The sequence below is a fragment of the Hyalella azteca genome, unplaced genomic scaffold, assembly GCF_000764305.2.
Source record: "Hyalella azteca isolate HAZT.00-mixed unplaced genomic scaffold, Hazt_2.0.2 contig12305, whole genome shotgun sequence".
In the NCBI taxonomy this organism is placed as follows: Eukaryota; Metazoa; Arthropoda; class Malacostraca; order Amphipoda; family Hyalellidae; genus Hyalella; species Hyalella azteca.
In genome coordinates, this window is record NW_025942265.1 from 1,731 (window position 1) to 22,843 (window position 21,113).

The 21,113-nt window shown below is 39.7% G+C and overlaps 1 protein-coding gene across 1 annotated transcript; it reads right to left on the bottom strand.

Moving 5' to 3' along the window:
* Positions 1-14,686: 14,686 nt before the first annotated feature.
* On the bottom strand, positions 14,687-18,835 carry LOC108668027 (glycine receptor subunit alpha-3-like). Its single transcript, XM_018155152.1, has 6 exons — positions 18,640-18,835; positions 17,754-17,857; positions 17,342-17,497; positions 16,378-16,626; positions 15,266-15,430; positions 14,687-14,857 (listed from the first exon to the last, which is right to left on the bottom strand). The coding sequence occupies exons 1-6, from the start codon at positions 18,833-18,835 to the stop codon at positions 14,687-14,689; spliced, it is 1,041 nt and encodes a 346-aa protein (XP_018010641.1).
* Positions 18,836-21,113: the final 2,278 nt, after the last annotated feature.

Here is a 21,113-nt window from a genome sequence, read left to right on the forward strand (position 1 = left end):
GCTTGAACTTGGCGGTGGGGGCCTGGAAGGCGAGAGTTCGACAGCTCCGCTATGGTAGGAGGAAATTTCAGAAGTGGAAACTTCATCGGAAGTCCCTGGCCGGGATTAGAAATCGTGACCTCCAGATCCTCGTTAGCCCATCCTCTAACCAATACACAATAGCCTCTAACCATTACACCAAACTGCCTCAAAACCTAGAAAGTTGGAACTTATATTTGAATTGCGTAACGTCTAAAATATTATTAATTGATTTCACACGTAATCGTGTTATAGCTAATCGTCAGCCCCCAAAGCGCGTGTCCTGAAAGCTTAAGTTGAATGAAACTTCAAATAGAAATTGAAACAAAAAATGAATTTATCAATTTGAAAGATTGAAATATCATCATTAATCATCAATTATAGTTGATATATTTTTTACTATCTGCGACAGGCCGCCATCTTGATTTCCCGTCCCGGGTGCCCCTGACTCGCCTTCTCAGCAAGCGGGAGGCAGGGGGCCGAGAGAAAGACGGCCTCCTTGCTCGTAACTTTGCTACTGAAAATTAACGGAATTGCCGTGAGTATATTACCGATGAGTAGGAAGCGTGCTTAAGGCCCTTATTTTCAATTGATTTTCATGAGTTCTACACGCCTAACAGTTTATAGCCGTAAATGCCCTTTTGGCAAACTCTTCATGGACTAGCTAAGCGTATACTAGTAATATATATTACGGCTACCTTGAAATAATGTAGGAGTTAGGAAATGTCTTCAATCACAATATTGCACTTAAAAAACATTTGAGGAAAATGCATATATTCCAAAATTTTAGACTTTGATTGAGCTACGGTATAAGAAATTACCCAACTTGCAGGAATTGCAAAATCTTCAAAAATTAAGCATTAATATTAGAATTTTCTTTCCTCTGATAAGTCCGAGAGTAGTTTGTAAATACAAATCCTCATATGTTTACCAGCAGACTTAGTTATAGCTTTGAGTCCACTGTGTCACTGAGAGCTTACTTCAGACGCTGAGTCGACAGCTTACATAGCATACGTATGTGTCACGAGGACAAGAAACCGGTGAGCGGAAGTTCGAAGTCTATAAACGGGCTGGGATTTTTAGTAAAGCCCCCCGCAGTAGCTGACAAGTGCGCACGCAGCAATGTAACTAATGTTAGAACTACTCTGACCTAAAGGTCGACGTCTTACCTTAACCTTTATCGTCTCGCTCATGTATCACCACCTAGTATCAAGATAAGTTCTCTGGGCTAATGGTGGGACAGATGTCTTTAAGCTATTAAATAACGGACGGCGCTTTCCTCGCAGAGCCTCCAGGTGCCAGAGGTTTAAAGTCTACGGACTTTGCTCCTGATATTTAACTATAAAATCTCTTTCGCTAAACGGGAGAGATCAAATTAATAATTAAGAGTAAATTGTACATTTAAAACACAATAACTGACATCTTTCATTTCAGCTTTCATCATTCTCTCTCAGTTGCGTACTATAAAATTTATAAATGTAAACCATGTATCATAATTTACATCGAATTTGAATAAATTAATAACACTTTTACATTACTCAAATTAAATAATAAACTTTCATCGACGCACAATACGAGTAAGACAAATATTTAATGATTGATTTCACAAACGTTGAAAAATTTGATATATACTATAATTATTAAAGGCATAAAACAAACAAATTATTAAATAGCTGACGTTAAATTAATTTTTTTGAATGATTTGCGCTCCTCATCTTCATGGTCAGAAACACGTCCGACAATTCGAAAACACTTGTGAATTGAAGCAATGTATTCTTTACTGAATTACGATTTTTAAACATTTAACGCTGCTGAGTCCGTTCTGATCGCAAGCTAATTATTACTTAGTTGAAACTCGAAAAGCTAATAAATTTTTAGGGAGAATAATATAGATATTATGTATATACGAGTATATTGTGACACACGGCTTACACTCTTCAACTATAATAGTAAAGTTATGTGCAAAGAGTCCTACAATTGAAGGGTAATGCGGGAATGATGCATCTGCAATTTTTCAACGATTCAGTTAAGTTTAAGAGTGTAATATCTAAATCCACAAATAGCTTGCGTGCACTTGTCCCTAATCTAAACACATGCAAGCGGCTAGAATTCAGGAGTCTCCTAACCAAGGGCAGCGGGCCGGATTCGGTCCGCGGGTAGGTTCCATCCGGCCCGCCGATGATATCTTGTAGTTCAACATAATGTGTACAAAAATCGAGGGTGGCGTTTATTTATGGTTAAGCATGAACTAAAAACAGTAAATGGGCGTAACCGGCCCGCGTAGGTTTCAGAAAGCTTGCACATGGCCTTTTATGAAAAAGTTTGGAGGCCCCTGGCTACATGCTAGAGCGACACGGTCATTTTTGTTTCATCGTGATACTTTTCTCGTTTTGTAAGACGTCACACGTTAAATACTTGCAATCCTGAAAATACTTATAAATATATGGTTGAAATACTTGCGTATAACCCGAGCATAGACATGTCATGTTGATAATCAGGCCAAATTTTGAAAGTCGATGCGATACTTATAATGTTCGTGGCTTGTTTCCAGGAGTTTTAAAGTGTATTCAAGATAGGATCCGTCTAATAATAACTTATATATAAACTTTTAATGCTTTGCAAAGAGCTATCGAAAAAAATTAATAATATTCTATTTGTTTCTAAAAATGATTTCTGCTTAATTATCGAATGCTTCTTCCATTGTTGACTTAACCATAATAATCAGTTCTGTGCTTTTCGTAGGTGAAGAATGTCCTTGACATTTAAGGAACTGTTGAAAGTGTAGGTGAATTTCTTGGTTAAACGATTAAATTTGGAAAAATAACCACAAACAGAATTTACTCTTCACTGAGCTGATTATTCCTGGCGACGTAAATGTAAACAATGAAGACAGCGACGAAGGCAAGGTAGAGGGCGACGAAGAGCAGCGCAGTGCAGAGGTTCACTCGGCGGGACAGCGAGCGTTTGCCTGGCTCCTGTGGTAGGTTCATGGGCCCCACTTTCCTTTTCTGTGCCAAGGTAGATGAAAATAGGATATCTTTTGCATATTTGTCATCAGTCATTAATACAGGGTGAGGCAGAACCGATTGAGCAGTTTTGATGCGAAATAAAAGAGTAATAGAGGTACATAGAAAAGAAAGTTTATTTTCCTCGAGGTTAGCATAACATACCATTTAGAATACTCATGTTTTGAAAACAATATCAGGAAGATGGTGGCAGTTAGCTGCAACACAATGTTGGAGTCGTTCTCGGAGGAGGGAGTAACCGTGACAGTGAATTCCGAACGCTATGCTGCAATGTTGCAAAATTTCTTGCAGCCCAGGATGGAAAAGATTGTTGAAAATGAAGTATTGGGAGACGTGTGGATTCAGCAGGATGGGGCTACAGTTCACAGAGCCCGAATGTCACTCAATGTTTTGAGACGCATGTTTCCCGGACGTCTGGTGTCTGCAAGTGGTGATTTACAGTGGTCTGCGAGGTCACCTAATTTGAACATTTGCGATTTCTTTGCTTGGGGACATCTGAAAGAAAGGGTGTTCAGAAATCGCCCTCACACCCTACCACAGCTAAGGGAACGGATTATTGCAGCAGAGGTCATGGCCATACCTCGCCATATGTGTGAACGTGCTGTAGGAAACTTCAGAGAACGACTCCAACAGTGTGATGCAGCTACAGGACACCATCTTCCTGATATGATTTTCAAAACATAAGTATTATAAAAGGTATTTTATGCTAACCTTGAGGAAAATAAACTTTCTTCTTTATGCACGTCCATTACTCTTTTATTTCTAACCATCATAGAGAAATATTAGGTTTTTATGAATTCGAATTAAAGTAAGAAATAAGATGAATAATAATTAATAAATTCAAAACTTTAAAACAGAAATTTAGAAAATGAAGATAAGAATGGTATCACCTGCTAATCACTTGAGAAACAGAAATTTAGATAATGAAGATAAGAATGATATCCCATGCTAATCACTTGAATCAAATTATTATTATGAAGGATGAATATAACGGCACCCGTGCAGCATTAGAGATTATGAGTTCAAAACCGATTCTCTTTGAACGGTCGTGTTCTGTGAATGTTTTCACTGAAAAATATGCGAGACTTATGATCTTAGTATCATAATCTAATCCAGATACTCTATAAGTCTTCTCGCGAACCAAAATCGAGTTGCATAGAAATCGGCCTCAAAGTCTGAACGCGACTCATGATAAGAATCATGCATCCTGTAGCCTAATTAAAAAAAAACGTATGGTATTATATGTAAATGCGTCGGAACCGTAATGGCAGTATGTGCAAAAATTGTTAAATATCATTAAATTGACCTAGTTATGAACAGTGCACTATGATTTAGATACCAAGCCTCGTTCCGCGATTACAGCTGGCTGATTAAGCCGTACACTCTTAGCACAGCTCTGTTCGAATGTGCCTCTGCCCGCTTACCATCGTTGCTCCGTGGCGGACACAGATATTTCTGTCTTCAATGCGTTTAAACTTGTATGATGTGCAAGCCATTGAAAAGCTATATCCCTTTTTCACGACTCACTTGCCATGTCGACACGCCTCGTAGCTTGGGAACTACAGTTTTAGCCTATGTCATCAACTAAATTAGATTTTCATCTAGCATCAATTTTGTTTTACAATATCTCTGTGCCGTCAAAGAAAAAATATTCTACCGTCTTTCTTTTCCATGCACAGTGTGTTTTCACGCACTGATTTCCACTTAATGTGTAATGATTTTAATCACAATTGATACTTCAGTTCACCTCAAAAAAGACTTGGCGGCGCTCGTCATGGCCCTGCACTGCCACCGCGTGGACTTTTTCGATCGCGAGCAGCGAGAAGAAGACAACCGCGAGCATCAGCACGTGGACGAACATCCACAAATCGATCATCTTGGGGTCAGCAGACACTGGCAGCGTCGAGCTGATCTGTCGACATAATGATATTCACGCCATTTAACAGACAAAATAGTTTTGTTGAACATCTCATACCGAATGTTTTAACCAGCAGCAACTATTTTAGTCATACCGTAGTCAGTCTGACTAAAATCAATTAAGTACTAACAGCGTGTTTTAACACATGAGTGAACAGCGCCACCATGACGAAGAGGCATGATACACGATTGTTCACGTCGGAGTTAACATATGTCGCTTTGATGTCGCTTTGATAAAGCGAAATACCTGAGTGAAGAGCGCCGCCATGACGATGAGGCATGAGATGCTGACGGTGAGACGAGAAGGGAGGTCGTCCAGAGGAACGGCGAAGACGCTGAGGCCGATGAGCTGCAAGACGAAGCACGGCAGGAACGTCACGAGGACGTGGCTGCCGAAGCGACGTGCAACGCGAAGCTGGAACAACATCTGCTCGGAAGATGCAACTGGAATAACAGATGCTCGGAAGATGCAACTGGAACAACATCTACTCGGAAGAAGCAACTGGAATAACATCTGCTCGGAAGATGCAACTGGAATGACAGATGCTCGGAAGATGCAACTGGAATAACATCTACTCGGAAGATGCAACTGGAATAACATCTACTCGGAAGATGCAACTGGAATGACAGACGCTCGGAAGATGCAACTGGAACAACATCTACTCGGAATAAGCAACTGGAATAACATCTGCTCGGAAGATGCAACTGGAATGACAGATGCTCGGAAGATGCAACTGGAATAACAGATGCACGGAAGAAGCAACTGGAATAACATCTGCTCGGAAGATGCAGCTGGAATAACATATGTTCGGTAGATGCTACTGGAATAACAGATGTTCGGAAGATGCAACTGGAACAACATCTACTCGAAAGAAGCAACTGGAATAACATTTGCTCGGAAGATGCAACTGGAATGACAGATTCTCGGAAGATGCAACTGGAACAACATCTACTCGGAAGAAGCAACTGGAATAACATCTGCTCGGAAGATGCAACTGGAATAACATCTGCTCGGAAGATGCAACTGGAATAACAGATGCTCGGAAGATGCAACTGGAACAACATCTACTCGGAAGAAGCAACAGGAATAACAGATGCTCGGAAGATGCAACTGGAACAACATCTACTCCGAAGAAGCAACTGGAATAACATCTGCTCGGAAGATGCAACTGGAATGACAGGTGCTCGGAAGATGCAACTGGAATAACAGATGCTCGGAAGAAGCAACTGGAATAACATCTGCTCGGAAGATGCAGCTGGAATAACAGATGCTCGGAAGATGCAACTGGAATAACATTTGCTCGGAAGACGCAACTGGAATAGCGTCTGCTCGGAAGATGCAACTGAAATAATATCTGCTCGGATGATGCAACTGGAATAACATCTGCTCGAAGGAAGCAACTGGAATAACATCTGTTCGGAAGATGCAACTGGAATAAAAGATGTTCGGAAGATGCAACTGGAATAACGTCTGCTCGGAAGATGCAACTGGGTTAACATCTGGTCTGCTCGGCAGATGCAACTGAAACAGCATCTGCTCGAAAGATGCAACTGGAATAACAGATGTTCGGAAGATGCAACTGGAACAATATCTGCTCGGAACAAACGACTGGAACAACATCTGTTCGGAAGATGTAACTGGAATAATAGCTGTTCGGACTTCGGAGTAAGATGCTGGGATAACGTCTGCTCGGAATAAGCAACTGTAACAACTTCTGCTTGGAGTGAGCAGGTGGGATAATATCTGCTAGGAGGAAGCAGACGGAAACAATAAAGGAAATATGTCCATTGATATGGATGAATAATTTGATATAAATGAACTTGCGAAAAAGTAATTGCTTCTTGCATTGACCTCATCATACGAGCAGCACTCACCGGGTTTCCCTCCTCCCGTAGCGCTATTCGCTTGAAGTGGATGAAGGTGAAAAGTTGCAAAGAACCGCCCGAGTTTTCATTGTGGTTCTTCCATTCAAGGCTCCACTCCGCATCCGCTTTAATTTTTCCAATGATCGACATCGTAAAGTTGCACGTCTGCAAACATACGCATAAAAAATTTGGTTATCGTATCGCCACATTAACTCTATGATACACACAGACAATCTCCAGTACCAGAGCTGCAAGTCGACACCTAAAGCGCATCACATTTTCTAGAGTAATGACTGATTTGTTACCAACGAACACACGACTTATTATATATCCACGATCCTTCTCACAAATGAATTATATCAGAAAAAATGAATGGATTATATTGTCCAGTTATTGACACTTTCTGCACGTACCACTGATACGCACTTGTATCAGGCTAAAATGCACCAAAATGACGTACAGAAGAGGAAAAGCATCACTTTTGGACAAATTCACACTCTCTCCTATGAGTGAAGATAGAGCCGGTGCTGGTATTGTCTTTTCAATGTTCGAAATGCTTCTGGGACAGCACTTGAAAGAAGGTCATATCGTAAAAAAATCGACGATGTGGAAAAACTTCAATACCTTGAAATTAATAAACTATATTAAATTCGGATGAATAATCACTAATCCCTATACTCTATTCTCACAGTTAAAATTAATGTATAATGACACAAAACAGAGGGTTTTATGACCAACTACACAATAGCCAAATACTGTTGGATTCAAGATAGTAAAAATGAATACTCGACTGCCACAGTTCGAGCGCTGCGATGGAGAAGATCAAGTGCAATAAAGTGAATAAATTTGCCAGACCTGCGAATCAAAAGGGTATATGTAGAGGTCAAATTCGCAGGTCAAGGTCACGATCTGCGACTTGTTGTGCACAATCACCACGTCGTCTCCGCTCAGCTCAAGTACTGCGAAAAAAATAAAATTCATCTCCTGAAAAATCCCTTTAAAGAGACTATACGCGATACTAATTATTCATTCAAGTCAAAACTCATGAATTAAAATAAATATCATAAGTCAAAATCATGGCAATTGACTCAATGTTTCGTTACTTCTCATAGGACAATATTTTTAATGACGAAATCCAACCTTACCGAAACAGGAAATGCATGTCTTCTACGATTGACTACATATTATCAAGCTTTCTGCGTGCTAAATAAACTTTATTAGCTAAAAGTTCTGTTTATATTTGAAGATGGAGCCGGTAACAAGAATCCCACTGACCTTCTTGCGCGTCGAAAATCTCAGCTTCGCCAGCCTTTTGAGCGATGATGTACATGTCCTGGGGCTCCTTGTCCATCGAGAGCGCCAGCGTATCCGTGTTGACCACTCCTGAGAGCACAATGTTGGGCTGCCAGTAGAACGCGGCGTCAGAACGTGGCACCAGCGTCTTCACATCTTTATGAATGTTGTGGAAACATACACGATGGTCCTTCCACTCGGCGCTAACCTGCAGCTCAATCTGAACAGTTCCGTCGTCCATGTTTAAGCCTAGTATCCTCAACAGACTCACTTCCAACTTTACAGTTAGCTTCGGAACTCCAGACATCTCGCGGTCGTAGTAATCAGGCCTTTTCTGCGTGTAGTTGCACAGTTTTTCGTCACTGAAATCGTCGCAATCAGGAATAAAATTACATGTTTTCTCGAGTTCTAGACAGTTGCCTGAGGTGCAAGTGAATTGACTGGAGTTACATACTGAGAAAGTGTAGGAATATCGTTCAGGACCTTGCGGTCTCTTCCATTCTTTACGCCCCATTAGTTCATCGACACATATGGGTGCTAATTCATACAGTATTTTTTGGTTCAGAGCCGTCATAATGTAGGCCTTGTAATTCTCTTCAGAGTATTCAATCTGAATGTTCATATCAGAGTTCCAAGCAGATTTCTTCTCGATGAGGTTGAACAAAACTCGTTCTCCCATCCATATAAGTGAAAAGTTCATGTCTCTAGGGACAGAACAAATGCTTCTCATGAGGATGTGACAGCCCACTACCCTGAAATGAGCACTTGAAGGCGTTACACTTAAAGCAAGACAGCTGCCATTGTGAGACAATACCCAATAGTTAGCCAAACTCACTTCAAGAACGTAGCGAGTGTATGCAGTAATGAAATCAAGACTTACGTTAGTTGAATCGATTAGGTTCCCGCCGAATTTGGAACAGGTGATGGTCGCGGTTTTTTGATCCAGAGTCTCTTTGACCTCCATCCAAATGTGGCTTGACTGAGCAGTGCAAAGCTGTTCAATGCTTATGGAACAGACAGGAGTTTCGTAAGATTGCTTGCCCTCCTGGTTTTGATCATCAGATTTTGACTTGTCGAAGGTCACGTTCTTCTTCACAATTAAGGCCTTGTTCAACGTAGGTGCATTTTCAAACTTATGCACAGCATAAGCCTGTGTATCATTTAGCACTGTTGGATACAGCCGTAAATCTGCAATTTTACCGAAAATGGCAGTGCCTACGTATTCGTTCATACCGAGTTCAAGACAACTGGAGTTCGAAGTCAGAATTTTAGTGCCGTTGTGGGAACACGCCGAGTCCGAGTTCATCAGGTTTCCGTCGATGTATAACTTAACGTTATCTCCCATTGTGAGGCAAAATTGCGTCCAGCGACGTAACTTTATCGCATAGTCGTAATTCCGAGCACAAACGTGTGTTTGAACGTAGATCTGAGAAGCAAAACCTGAGAGTAGGGAGGCGAACTTATAAAAAATACTGACGTGGTTCATGTTAACAATTAATTTCAGGTATCGGATCATTTTCTGTTTATGCTTCTATTGAATAAAAGTTTAGCAATTCAAAAAATTATTCATCAATACCAAAAAATATTCAAACAATATTCAATCTTGTGTTATTCAACAGGTTTTATCCTAAGATGAAAATGTCTTCGATAAGAGGTAGGGCCTACCCCTTACTCTAGGAGACAATAAGAATTTAAATGATACATTTGCTTCAGTCTCGTAGTTATCAGCCATCGAGAACATAATAGCAAACCTCCGAGCACAACGAAGTAATCAAAATCGTTGATAGGGCTTCTGGCAAAGATGGTTATGAAGTCGTTGGTGTATCTCAGATACGTCAGATACACCCAGAGACAAACGGACGCCTCAGGCAACGGGGTGCCAAAGTTTAGTGTTTCCGAGCTTTTGTAAATCATGAACTGTTCCATTTTCTCCACCTCATCATGGCGATTTTCTATAGCTACTTTGTTGAGTTGGGACTCGGAAAAGAATTCGACCGACATTACCTCCAGAGTATCTGGAAATAAAAATACTAGTGATTCAGCACCGATTTAAACATAAATCGTCGGCTTTATTCAGATCTGCATCAAAAAGAGTATATAAAATGCTGTTAAGTATGATTTTCATGCTAAGAATAATTATGATTACAAGAATAATAATAATAATTCACCAAATTTATTAAGTACGTCAAATATTGAAAAAAAATGCATTCCGGATTTAAGTATAGAGACTTGAGAGCATAATATATTCAAAAGAATACTATAATTGATCCAGTTCTTTCAAGTTTCAATGAAATTAACCAGATGCGAAATCATCATAGACTCGTCAGTTATAATTCACAGCTTTTACCAGGAACTAAGGATGACTTGTCGGGAGCGTACGTACTTTCTTCAACAGACAACGTAGAAGATATTGAAGAATTATCATCGGTCCCCGTAGCTGCATTGGTTACTGTAGCATCAGCTGCAATTTGTGCAGCAGTTGACAGAGCCGCTTGAACATCCCACAGAAAGCCGCAACACATGAACAGTTGCAGCGCTAGGAGAGTGAACATCGCGGTGCAGCAGTTGTTTCCAGATACGTTCAAAAAACCGGGAACTTCTAAGAACGTATCTGTCTTGATGAATTACAAATAAGATTATGATTATGAGTGGCAATCATGTAATTGCATGATAATGGTCGGTCATAAATTTTTGTTGCTATTTTGAATATCTTTTGATTATAGAAAATATAGAGGCTGCTTGACGGCAACCAGGCACCTGAAGCGTAAGGTGTTCAGGTGCTGCTCAGTAATTTATAAATATTTTTAAGACTGTTCCTTAACCTGCCAGAAAATTTAAAGAATTATTCCACAATAGTAAAATGTTCCGAAATAACCATATTAATGCATTAAATGCTTCAAGTCAAAAGAAAATTCTTTTCTACTCAGAATAAATGATGGTCAATTCGTTGCAGTATTGCAGTAGGCATCCATTAAACTCAGGATCGTGCCCTCGCTTTGGTAAATTTTTTTAATTCCTGTACGAAGTTATTCGAAAATTTATTCTCGCACAGTGACCTATGACCAACTCATAGGGAACTATTCATATTCTGAAGCAATATCAATATCTTGAATCTTTTTTAAATTCAATCTCAATGTTTCAAGTTACTTAACGCAAAATTTTTCATTGCAAGATAATTTTACAGTCCACTGATCTTATCGGCAAGATTAACAATTGTTTGCCCTGTGTCTTCGCCGCCCAACCGTTCCTGCCTGCGATGCTGCGCTGCATGGCCGACAGTGGCGGCGTGCAGCGGTGGTCACTATAGGCTCCATAACTGTTGTGCCGTGCATTGTTTGACCATAGATGATAGATGTAGGGTGGGTAAAATACTAGAAAAGTCTATTGTTTGGCTCCGACAACCATCAAATGCGACAGCTTGTGGGGTTCTTAGCAAGATTGATTCGTTTGTGCCTTACACATTTATTCACGTCGAAGAACAATGAAAATTTAGTCTCTGTCATGAGCAAGTTATCACATTGTCTCATAGTGAAAAAAAATGTTTTGCACGGATGATTGTTAATGGACACCCTTCAGTAATTTATTACGGCAATCGAAATGTGCATTCTGATAAACGCATCTTCAATAAATTAAATTGGACAGTTGAACGAAAAGCAAAGGTAAGGTATAACTTATGTCGCATGTATCAGAAGTAGCTTTCTCCCAAGTCAATATCTTAGTTGCAGCAACCAAATTTTTTTTGCAGAATTATTTCCCGCTTATAAACTATATAAGTACTTAAGATGAATCCCATGTATAAGTTTCCTATAAATGGGTAAGATCTGTCAATAAAGGTCCACAATTTTGAAAAAATGGCCTTTCAAGCAGCAACTGCCAGCTTTGTGTCTTTCTAGACTCTATATAGGGTACATTCAATCTAAGAAAAAGTTCATTATTCTAGAACCGACGACAAGATGGGCCACTAATGATGAGCAAACTAAGTTACGCAGTTTTTCATGACATCCAACATACTCTCCTGCTCACGGTTCATGTAGTACGAAAATCCTCGAAAAAAAAACTCTTGGTGGCTGCTGCTTCCCGGCCCTGCACATCATTTTCTCGGATTAACAATGAAAATTTATAATTAGAATTTTTTAAACTGTGCTGAACGTCTGGGTTCTAGAAACCAAATAAATATTATTGTTTTAGTTACAAAATCCTCAATGGAACCAAATTGCAATTGATTGTTATGTAAAGATGAAAACAGTCGGAAATGAATATATATTCCCGTTTATGAGTTAGGGACTTAGGGTATTAAGACGTTGCCAGAAAGTTGATACCATCATTTACAACGCCAGATCCAAGTACAATTCCGATTATTCCGACTGATGACATAAATAAACGACCTAACCTTTTAGTATACTAGTAGAACGGTGTTTTCTAAAAACCTTTATGGAACTAAATTGTAGAGTATTAAATTCTGCAAAAATCGCAGCAGGCGCATATTCATTAGTTGTTGGAGAGATACAAATAAAGTTAATTTAAAAAATATTGTTTTTTCTACTTTCTGCAAACAAAAAGTGGTAGTTTTGTTAACGCATAGTGGAAAAAAATTAATTTTAAAAAGTAATTGTCGATGCGTCCATAGCATAGCAGTGTCGTAAATCCGCTCACCGAATTTAAATTTTTTTTGCGTTTTGTTCAGTTCATACCAAATTCCTTTTCATTTGTGAAAGTATACGTTTGATTTGGTCCGTAGTTGGAATTTCTGTCGGTATTTTCTGAAGGTATTTCTTTAAGGAATTTTTGTCACTTCAGACCACAATCAAACGCAATAATCATCGAGTCACTTTAGGCGCGAAATATGAAGTTGAGGCGATTTCTAACAAAAATTGTCTTGTCTGAGTTCGTTTTGTTAGCGAATTCACTTCACAACAGAGAAAACTGCATGGATCGGAATCTGGATAATAAGAAAAATATTGATTGTTGTTTGCAATCATAACTGATCAATAAGTACGCAGAACATTTTTATAACATTCCCGTTGATATCGTAGTTTATTTGTGAAATTTAATAGCGGAGCAATGACAGATTTTGATTTTTATATTTAGCTGCTGATTGTTAGCCATTTTTACATTCGTTACCACAACTTGTCACAATCCATCACTCAAATAAATTAGTCCAAGGTACGTCATAAATCGTCATATGTGTAAAAAGCTCATATGACGCGTGGCGGAGCCACGTGTTCTCATATGACGCGTAATCATTATTACTTACATTACAACTTAACCCTGCCACTGTAGCTCGGCTATCACATGTTTGCCCAAAATGGTGGTTTACTCAGGAACGACTTCCACTCGAAGGCAAAGTAAATCGCGCATCAAGCGGAGGGTGGGCGCTAAAGGATTTCAAACGACAGTTATGGTTCCGTAAAATCTCTCGGCTTCTACAGTAGCCCACCGATGCAAGAAGTTCTTTCGGTGCCAAATCCCGAGCTACGAAGTAACTTTGAATTAAGGAATGCTAGCGACGCGACGTATCAAGCTCTCGAAGTGAAATGGGTACCGGGCCTAAAATTTAACAAATTGTGCGGAAAGGTCAATTTCACACAACGTTCATGGCTGCCACTCTTCTTTCCGTGCTTTCCAGAGTTTGCTAAACATTATTCGTACCCAGAGCGAGTATGATAAATTTGTACTTATTTTTACTGCCAAACCTATACTTGAATGATTTTATACACGAATTAATTATTTGCTTCACTTGTCTATTTTTCAGTTGTCACTGCAATTATTTTATATAACCGTTTATGAAAACCGTTTTTGACAGAAATAAAATGGTCGGACGTTAGTTCTCACACTACGTTGATATCCAGAAGACTAAACTGGAACCCAAGTCTGAATGATATTTACTGCTATTTCCCTGAGATAAACTAGATTTTACATGAAGTCTTCCTAGGATTATTTAGAGATAGAGTCTTACCAATCTTAGTCAATTTTGACATGTAATAATATAATATAATATAGCGGTTTCTGCGTTTATTAGGCCGTAGGCCTATCGCCGATTCTTAACATTGCAGGACATCCACAGCTTATTGCGGTCTCGAACGCGCAACTCACTGCTTCAATTCTGCTGTGCTTAACCGCCCGGCCTCGCTTCTGACCAGAAACTGGCGCACAGAGCTGGGATCAAACCCGCACCTCTCTGCTCCAATCGAGGCACTCTGAACGTTAACCACTTGGCCACCCTGTGGCCTGTCAAAATTATATTAATATTTCCCAAGTATCGTAGTAGTATCTTATACGGAGACAATAAACGTGCATGGTGAAACACTAACTTTTCTAAAAATTTAAGAAAATATTATAAAATTGTTGTCGGTAGTCAAACCCTGTAAACTTTTGTGTCCTCATGGCGCAGTTAAATGAATGCATGGCACGATCATGCGAAGTATAGGAAAGAGTCAAAACTAGTAAGATAATTTGATTTTCGACCAAGGCAAATTCATCGCGCTGGATTCAAGTTTATTCTTACATTCAGAACTTCTTTACTTGCCAATAAAAGTGGACTACTCGCACGCAGCAATGCACGAAAATTAATTTCCGTAAAGCTGATTATTCCTGGAGACGTAAATGTAAACAATGAAGACAGCGACGAATGCGAGGTAGAGGGCGACGAAGAGCAGCGCAGTGCAGAGGTTCACTCGGCGGGACAGCGAGCGTTTGCCTGGCTCCTTTGGTAGGTTCATGGGCCACACCTTCTTTTTCTGTTAAAAATATATGCAAAAATATGACGTTGTGTGCACACTTGTACTTATTAATTACATCATATCACCTATCAGACATTAGATTCATATAATTTGAATATCTATTCAAAAGTCCGTTCGCACATTAACTAACCCAGCAAAGTAATCCAAAAAATTAGCCGAAAACTCCTCGTACTTCCCCTAGAAATTGCATTCTCTGCTCAAGGTCAGCATACGACATTTACATTGAGCATATAAATATCTTCTAGACAATATGAACGAAATGCATCACCTGTTGAAATTCGTATTTTTCATATCTTGACGCTTCATTTTAAAAATGACTTGCATACATTGTTTTTATACAGGCATATTTACATTTTAATGCATAATTTACGTTTGTTAATGTGACCTTTTTTATCTTTATTTTACCTCGAACCAAACTTGGAGTCGCTCCTCATTATCCTGCAGTGTTCCTACGTGGATTTTGTCCAGCGCGAGCAGCGAGAAGAAGACAACCGCGAGCATCAGCACGTGGACGAACATCCACACATCGATCATCTTGGGGTCGGCAGACACTGGCAGCGTCGAGCTGATCTGTCGACGAAATGATATTGAGCAAAGAAAAGTATTTCTGTGAATATTTCATAGCAGAAACCGAAAACCGCACACAAAATAATTTGAGGAATAATCGTTTCGGTATGACGACTGCAGCATCAACATTGTACGAGGAATGGATACGAGCAATTTTGTATGAATAAAAAATCATTGAATAAAAAGAAGATTTCGTTCGTGATTTATTCTCATTGAAGTTTAAATTGCATTGTTTTACGCTATTGAAGCTTAAATATATTTTACATGCAAAATAAATACTTATAGGAGAGTTTAAAAATAACTATCATATTCACAAATTCAAATTTCGCCGGTCGTTGGCACGATTAGCTTAAATCGTAGAATTTCTTGGTTGAGGATTTCTGTCAACGTTCTGGTAACGAGATATCACAAATCACACTTCACTTTTCAAAGAAGCTATACAGATATGTATCAGAGAAGCTATATAATAAATAAGCTATATTATAATAGGTAAAAAAAGAAAAAAACTTAATTACTACAAAATTAAAAGGCAAGTGGCAACGGCCATGTTATATTTTGCATGTGAATATAGAACTGAGAAAAACATGTTTACTTATATCGTGATTGAATGTCAATTATTCGCCTTGAAAGCCACAATTTTCGCTGTAAAAAAATGTATGACGAGTGCCGTCAGAGAAACTGGATGCGATTAATGTGTTTGCTCGTGCCCAACAAAACGATTAAAACATCTAGATCTTGTTCTACCTGAGTTGAAGCGCTGCCATAAGGATAGGACTCGATAGAAGAAATATATGAACAAAAAAAGAACAAATCAATAGATTATTTCTGTTCAGAACAACCCGTAAAAGAACAAATCTATTGATCTACGTCTGAGTGAAGTTCAAGCACCGCCAAAGCGATGAGACGTGATAAATGCATGTTCACAACGTATTGTAACTATTTATCAATACCTGAGTGAAGAGCGCCGCCATGACGATGAGGCATGAGATGCTGACGGTGAGACGAGAGGGGAGGTCGTCCAGAGGAACGGCGAAGACGCTGAGTCCGATGAGCTGCAAGACGAAGCACGGCAGGAACGTCACGAGGACGTGGCTGCCGAAGCGACGTGCAACGCGAAGCTGGAACAACATCTGCTCGGAAACTGGAACAACATCTGCTCGGAAGATGCAACTGGAATAACAGATGGTCGGAAGATGCAACTGGAATAACAGATGCTCGGATGATGCAACTGGAATAACAGCTGTTTGGAAGATGCAACTGGAATAACATCTGCTCGGAAGATGCGACTGGAACAACATCTGCTCGGAAGATGCAACTGGAATAACAGATGCTCGCAAGATGTAACTGGAATAACAGATGCTCGGAAGATGCAACTGGAATAATAGATGTTCGGGAGATGCAACTGGAATAACAGATGCTCGCAAGATGTAACTGGAACAACAGATGCTTGAAAGCTGCAACTGGAATAACATCTGCTCGGAAGATGCAAATGGAATAACATTTGCTAGGAAGGTGCAACTCGAACAACAGATGCTCGCAAGATGTAACCGGAATAACGTGTGCCTGGAAGATACAACTGGAACAGATGCTCATAAGATGCAACTGGAACATCTGCTCGGAATATGCAACTGGAACAACATCAACACGAAAGATGCAACTGGAATAACAGATGCTCGAAACAAGCAGTGGAATGCAATTTGCTCGGTTGAAGCAGCTGAGATCAGATGAAGACTATAAAATCAAGGCCTGGCTGTAACATGCGGATTCAACTGTACCTCATCCGGTAAGGGAGATATCATCGACAAGATATTAGATTAACAGTTTTCCGTCAAATAAATGTTCATAGTACTTCAGGATCAGTGTAAAGGCTTGCAAGCTTTTTTGTAAGCCTTTAAACATAACAACAACACTTACCGGGTTTCCCTCCTCCTGCAGCATCATTCTCTTGAAGTGGATGAAGGTGTAGAGGTGGAGAGAACTGCCAGAGTAATCATTGTTCTCCTTCCACTCAGATTGCCATTGAGCATCGGATTTTATTTTTCCTACCAGCGCCATGGTCAGGTTGCACGTCTGCAATGATCAAACGGAAATGATGTAGCAACTAAACTCAAGTGACAAATTGAGGGTTAAGATATGATGGCTCTTATATGGCAAGCTAACCTGAACATCAATAAAGACTTCCAACCAAGCATTTCGAAGTGCAATGAGTTGACAACGAGCTGCTGTTTCACTTGAAACATTCTCATTGCGGACCTTATGTCCTTATCATGAGAATGTCATTAACCAAGGACGCATGATGTGCAGTAGAGTGAATAAAATGACAGACCTGCACGTCAAAAGGGTATATGTAGAGGTCGAAGTCGCAGGTCAAGGTCACGATCTTTGACTTCTCATGCTCAATCACGATATCCTCCCCACTTAGCTCAAGCACTGCGAAAAAAACATTATTAATTTGAACAACAACGCCCATAGTCTTAATTTATTTATGAACAACATTTTAAATTGCGGTAAGAGTGATCGATTCCAACTTTGGTGCATGGTCTTAAATTTAAGTCTTAAATCGCCCCCGTAACCGAGGCCCTGCCTCAGCATACAATAACTACACACAGCCTCAGAGCCAGAAGCAGCAGACGGCGCTGGAAAACCGTAAGCCAAACCAGCAATGCACAGCTTAATTAAGGATAGCAGCCCGAAAAGCAGTATCCCATTCTCAAGCATAATCGCTCGTATCCAGTCGGTACTACATCCAGCCTCATCAATTCCGGCCTATCCACTTCTGGGCTAACATACTCACTCTGCCCCGACTCCCCACCATCATGCAGACAATCAGGTTGATTAAGGCCCGTTCCGCGTTTTCTTTGACCGACCATTTTAAACTTGAGCAGGCATGAACGATGGCTGTGGAAAAACGGCGCGATCGCTTTGTGCAGTTAACTTCGCTGGTTACTACGCCCTGTGGCATGCTTATCTCCGAAAATGAAATATATAAACAGAAGGATGAAAAAGGGCAAAGCAGGCTTCCGGAATGCACCAAAACCAAAATAATTTTAAAATGTTCAAATTTTTTTTCATGTAGATATTTTTTATGGTAGAATGAATTTTTCTATTCTGCGCACATAATTTCAACAAATACGTTGCTGGAATGATATACGTTGTGCGATACAAACAGATTTGGAGACGTGAATGAAGATGGAACAAAACAAACAGTTCACCTTCCTGCGCGTCGAACAGTACGGCCTTGCCGGCCTCTTGAGCGATGATGTACATGTCCTGGGGCTCCTTGTCCATCGAGAGCGCCAGCGCATCCGTGTTGACCACTCCTGAGAGCACAATGTTGGGCTGCCAGTAGAACGCGGCGTCAGAACGTGGCACCAGCGTCTTCACATCTTTATGAATGTATCCTTCCATTTGGCGATGGCTTGCAGCTCAATCTGAACAGTTCCGTCATCCATTTTCAAGCAAATTATCCTCATGAGGTTCACCTCCAAGCTCACAGTGAGTTTTGGAATACCGGCCAACTGGCGGTCATAATAATACGGCCGCTTCTGCGTGTAGTTGCACAATTTTTCGTCGCTGAAATCGTCGCAATCGATCTCGAAATTGCATGTTTTTTCGAGCTCGATGCAGTTGCCAGAGGAACAAGTGAATTGACTTGAGTTACAAACTGAGAATGTAAAAATATTTCGCTCAAAAGTTCTTTGCCCAAGCGGTTCCTCCCATTCTAATCGTCCCATTAATTTATCAATTGACAAGTTTGGTACTTCGAACAATATTTTCTGATTAAGTGCTGTCATGAAATAGACCTTGCGATACTCATCAGAGTACTCAATCTGATAATTTATTTTAGAGTACCATGCACTTTTTCTCTCAACCAGGTTGAACGACGTTCGTTCGTCATTTCGAATGAGATAAAAGTTAGTGTCACGAGGAACAGAACATATACTCCTTAGATGTATGTGACAACCTATAACATTGAAGCGAACACTGGATGACGTGACACTCATTGAAAGACAACTCTGATTGAAGGACATTATCCAGTAATTCGCCAGGTTCTCCGTAAAAAAAATGCGGGTGTACGAGGTGATGTGCGCAATGCTGATGTTAGTTGGGTCAAGAAGATTTCCTCCGAATTTAGCGCAGGTCTTGGCAGCCGTTTGTTGATCCTGTGTTACAGTCAACTGCATCCAGATGTGGCTTGATTGAGGGGTAAGCAGTTCTTCAATTCTCATTTGCGAGACTGGAGTTACGTATGGTTTATTTTCGTCCCGGCTTTGACCATCGCTATTTGGATCATCACTAGTTTTGTTTCTCATTACAATCATTTCTTTGTGTGAGTTAAATTGATCACTAAACTCATAAACAGCAAGAGCTTGCGTGTCATTCAAGACGATTGGAAACAGCCTTAAATCTGCCATTTTGCCGAAAATTGCATTGCCGACGAAAGAGTTCATTCCGAGTTCAATTGAACCATTTTCTGAGGTCAGAATTTCAGTGCCGTTATGGAAACAAGTCGAATCCGATTTCGCAAGATTACCATCGATGTATAGCTTTACGTCAGCGCCCATTGTGACACAGAAATGCGTCCAGCGTCGTAATTTGATCTCGTACTCGAAGTTCCGGGAACAAATGTGAGTTTGGATGTACATCTGAGAAGCGAATCCTATGAGAAGAATTATCCATATATGTGAGATATCTTCGTGATTTGCCCATGTAAATTGCCTGAAATACTCACAACCATTTAAAGAAATTAAATTGGGCCACATCGTAACCTTATTTGCAAACATTTTTTGGCTTATGCAAGGGCTCTTTTAGATAATCAATTCAATACTATTTTCACGCAGAAAGAATAATTTTGATGATAAGTATATTAATTGATTAGAAACTTTACAACGAACTTACTATCATAATTACATACCTCCAAGCAGAACAAAGTAGTACCCAAACGTGGAGCTGTCACTTGGTGCACTGATGACCATGAAGTCGTTGGTGTATCTCAGATACGTCAGATACACCCAAAGACACACGGATGCCTCAGACAACGGTGCGCCAAAGTTCATATGTTCAGGACTTTTGTAGATCATGTAGCTCTCAATTTTTTCGACCTCATCGTGACGATTTTCTATGTCCGTTTTCGCGAGCAACGTCTCAGACATGAATTCGACCATTATGACCTCGTGAGCAACTGAAGAATAAAAATGCCCAGATTGATTCAATTAAATTTTCGATTGACTGAATTAAATTTTCGATAATTATGTATAACAACATATAAAATAATACATTTGTTATATAAAGGAAGCATACATACGAATGTGGAGCAACTGTTCTCAGAACTGGGCAAACAATAGGCTTCAAAAAGTAAATAAAATGTTGTTCATAAAGAGCGTAGACTTTGTATAAATCATAAATTGTTTGTTATTCAAACCCGATAGATGAAATACATTAAATTAATTTGAATTAAAAACTTTAGCAAACTATTCAGAATTTAAATAATGTCCGTGTTCAATTGTGGCAGGATCTCATAAAAATTTAAGCTTTTCAATAAAAAACTACTAATTTAAAGATATTAAAAAGATGAGATTCTTGGCCAAAAGCATCTGACGTTGAATTAATATTTTACTGGATGAAAATAGGTGTAAAAGCATCTACTATCGCATTCTCATTCATTATTATTAAAAAAAATTGACTA

Excerpts from the sequence above, each read along its gene's own strand:
- LOC108668027 (XM_018155152.1), bottom strand. The coding sequence starts at position 18,835 with ATGGAAGGATACATTCATAAAGATGTGAAGACGCTGGTGCCACGTTCT. Across the intron at positions 17,858-18,639 it reads ACTGTTCGACGCGCAGGAAG|TGCTTGAGCTAAGTGGGGAG; the intron begins GTGAACTGTTTG and ends TTTTTTTCGCAG. Across the intron at positions 14,858-15,265 it reads GACTCCAAGTTTGGTTCGAG|AAAAAGAAGGTGTGGCCCAT; the intron begins GTAAAATAAAGA and ends TATTTTTAACAG.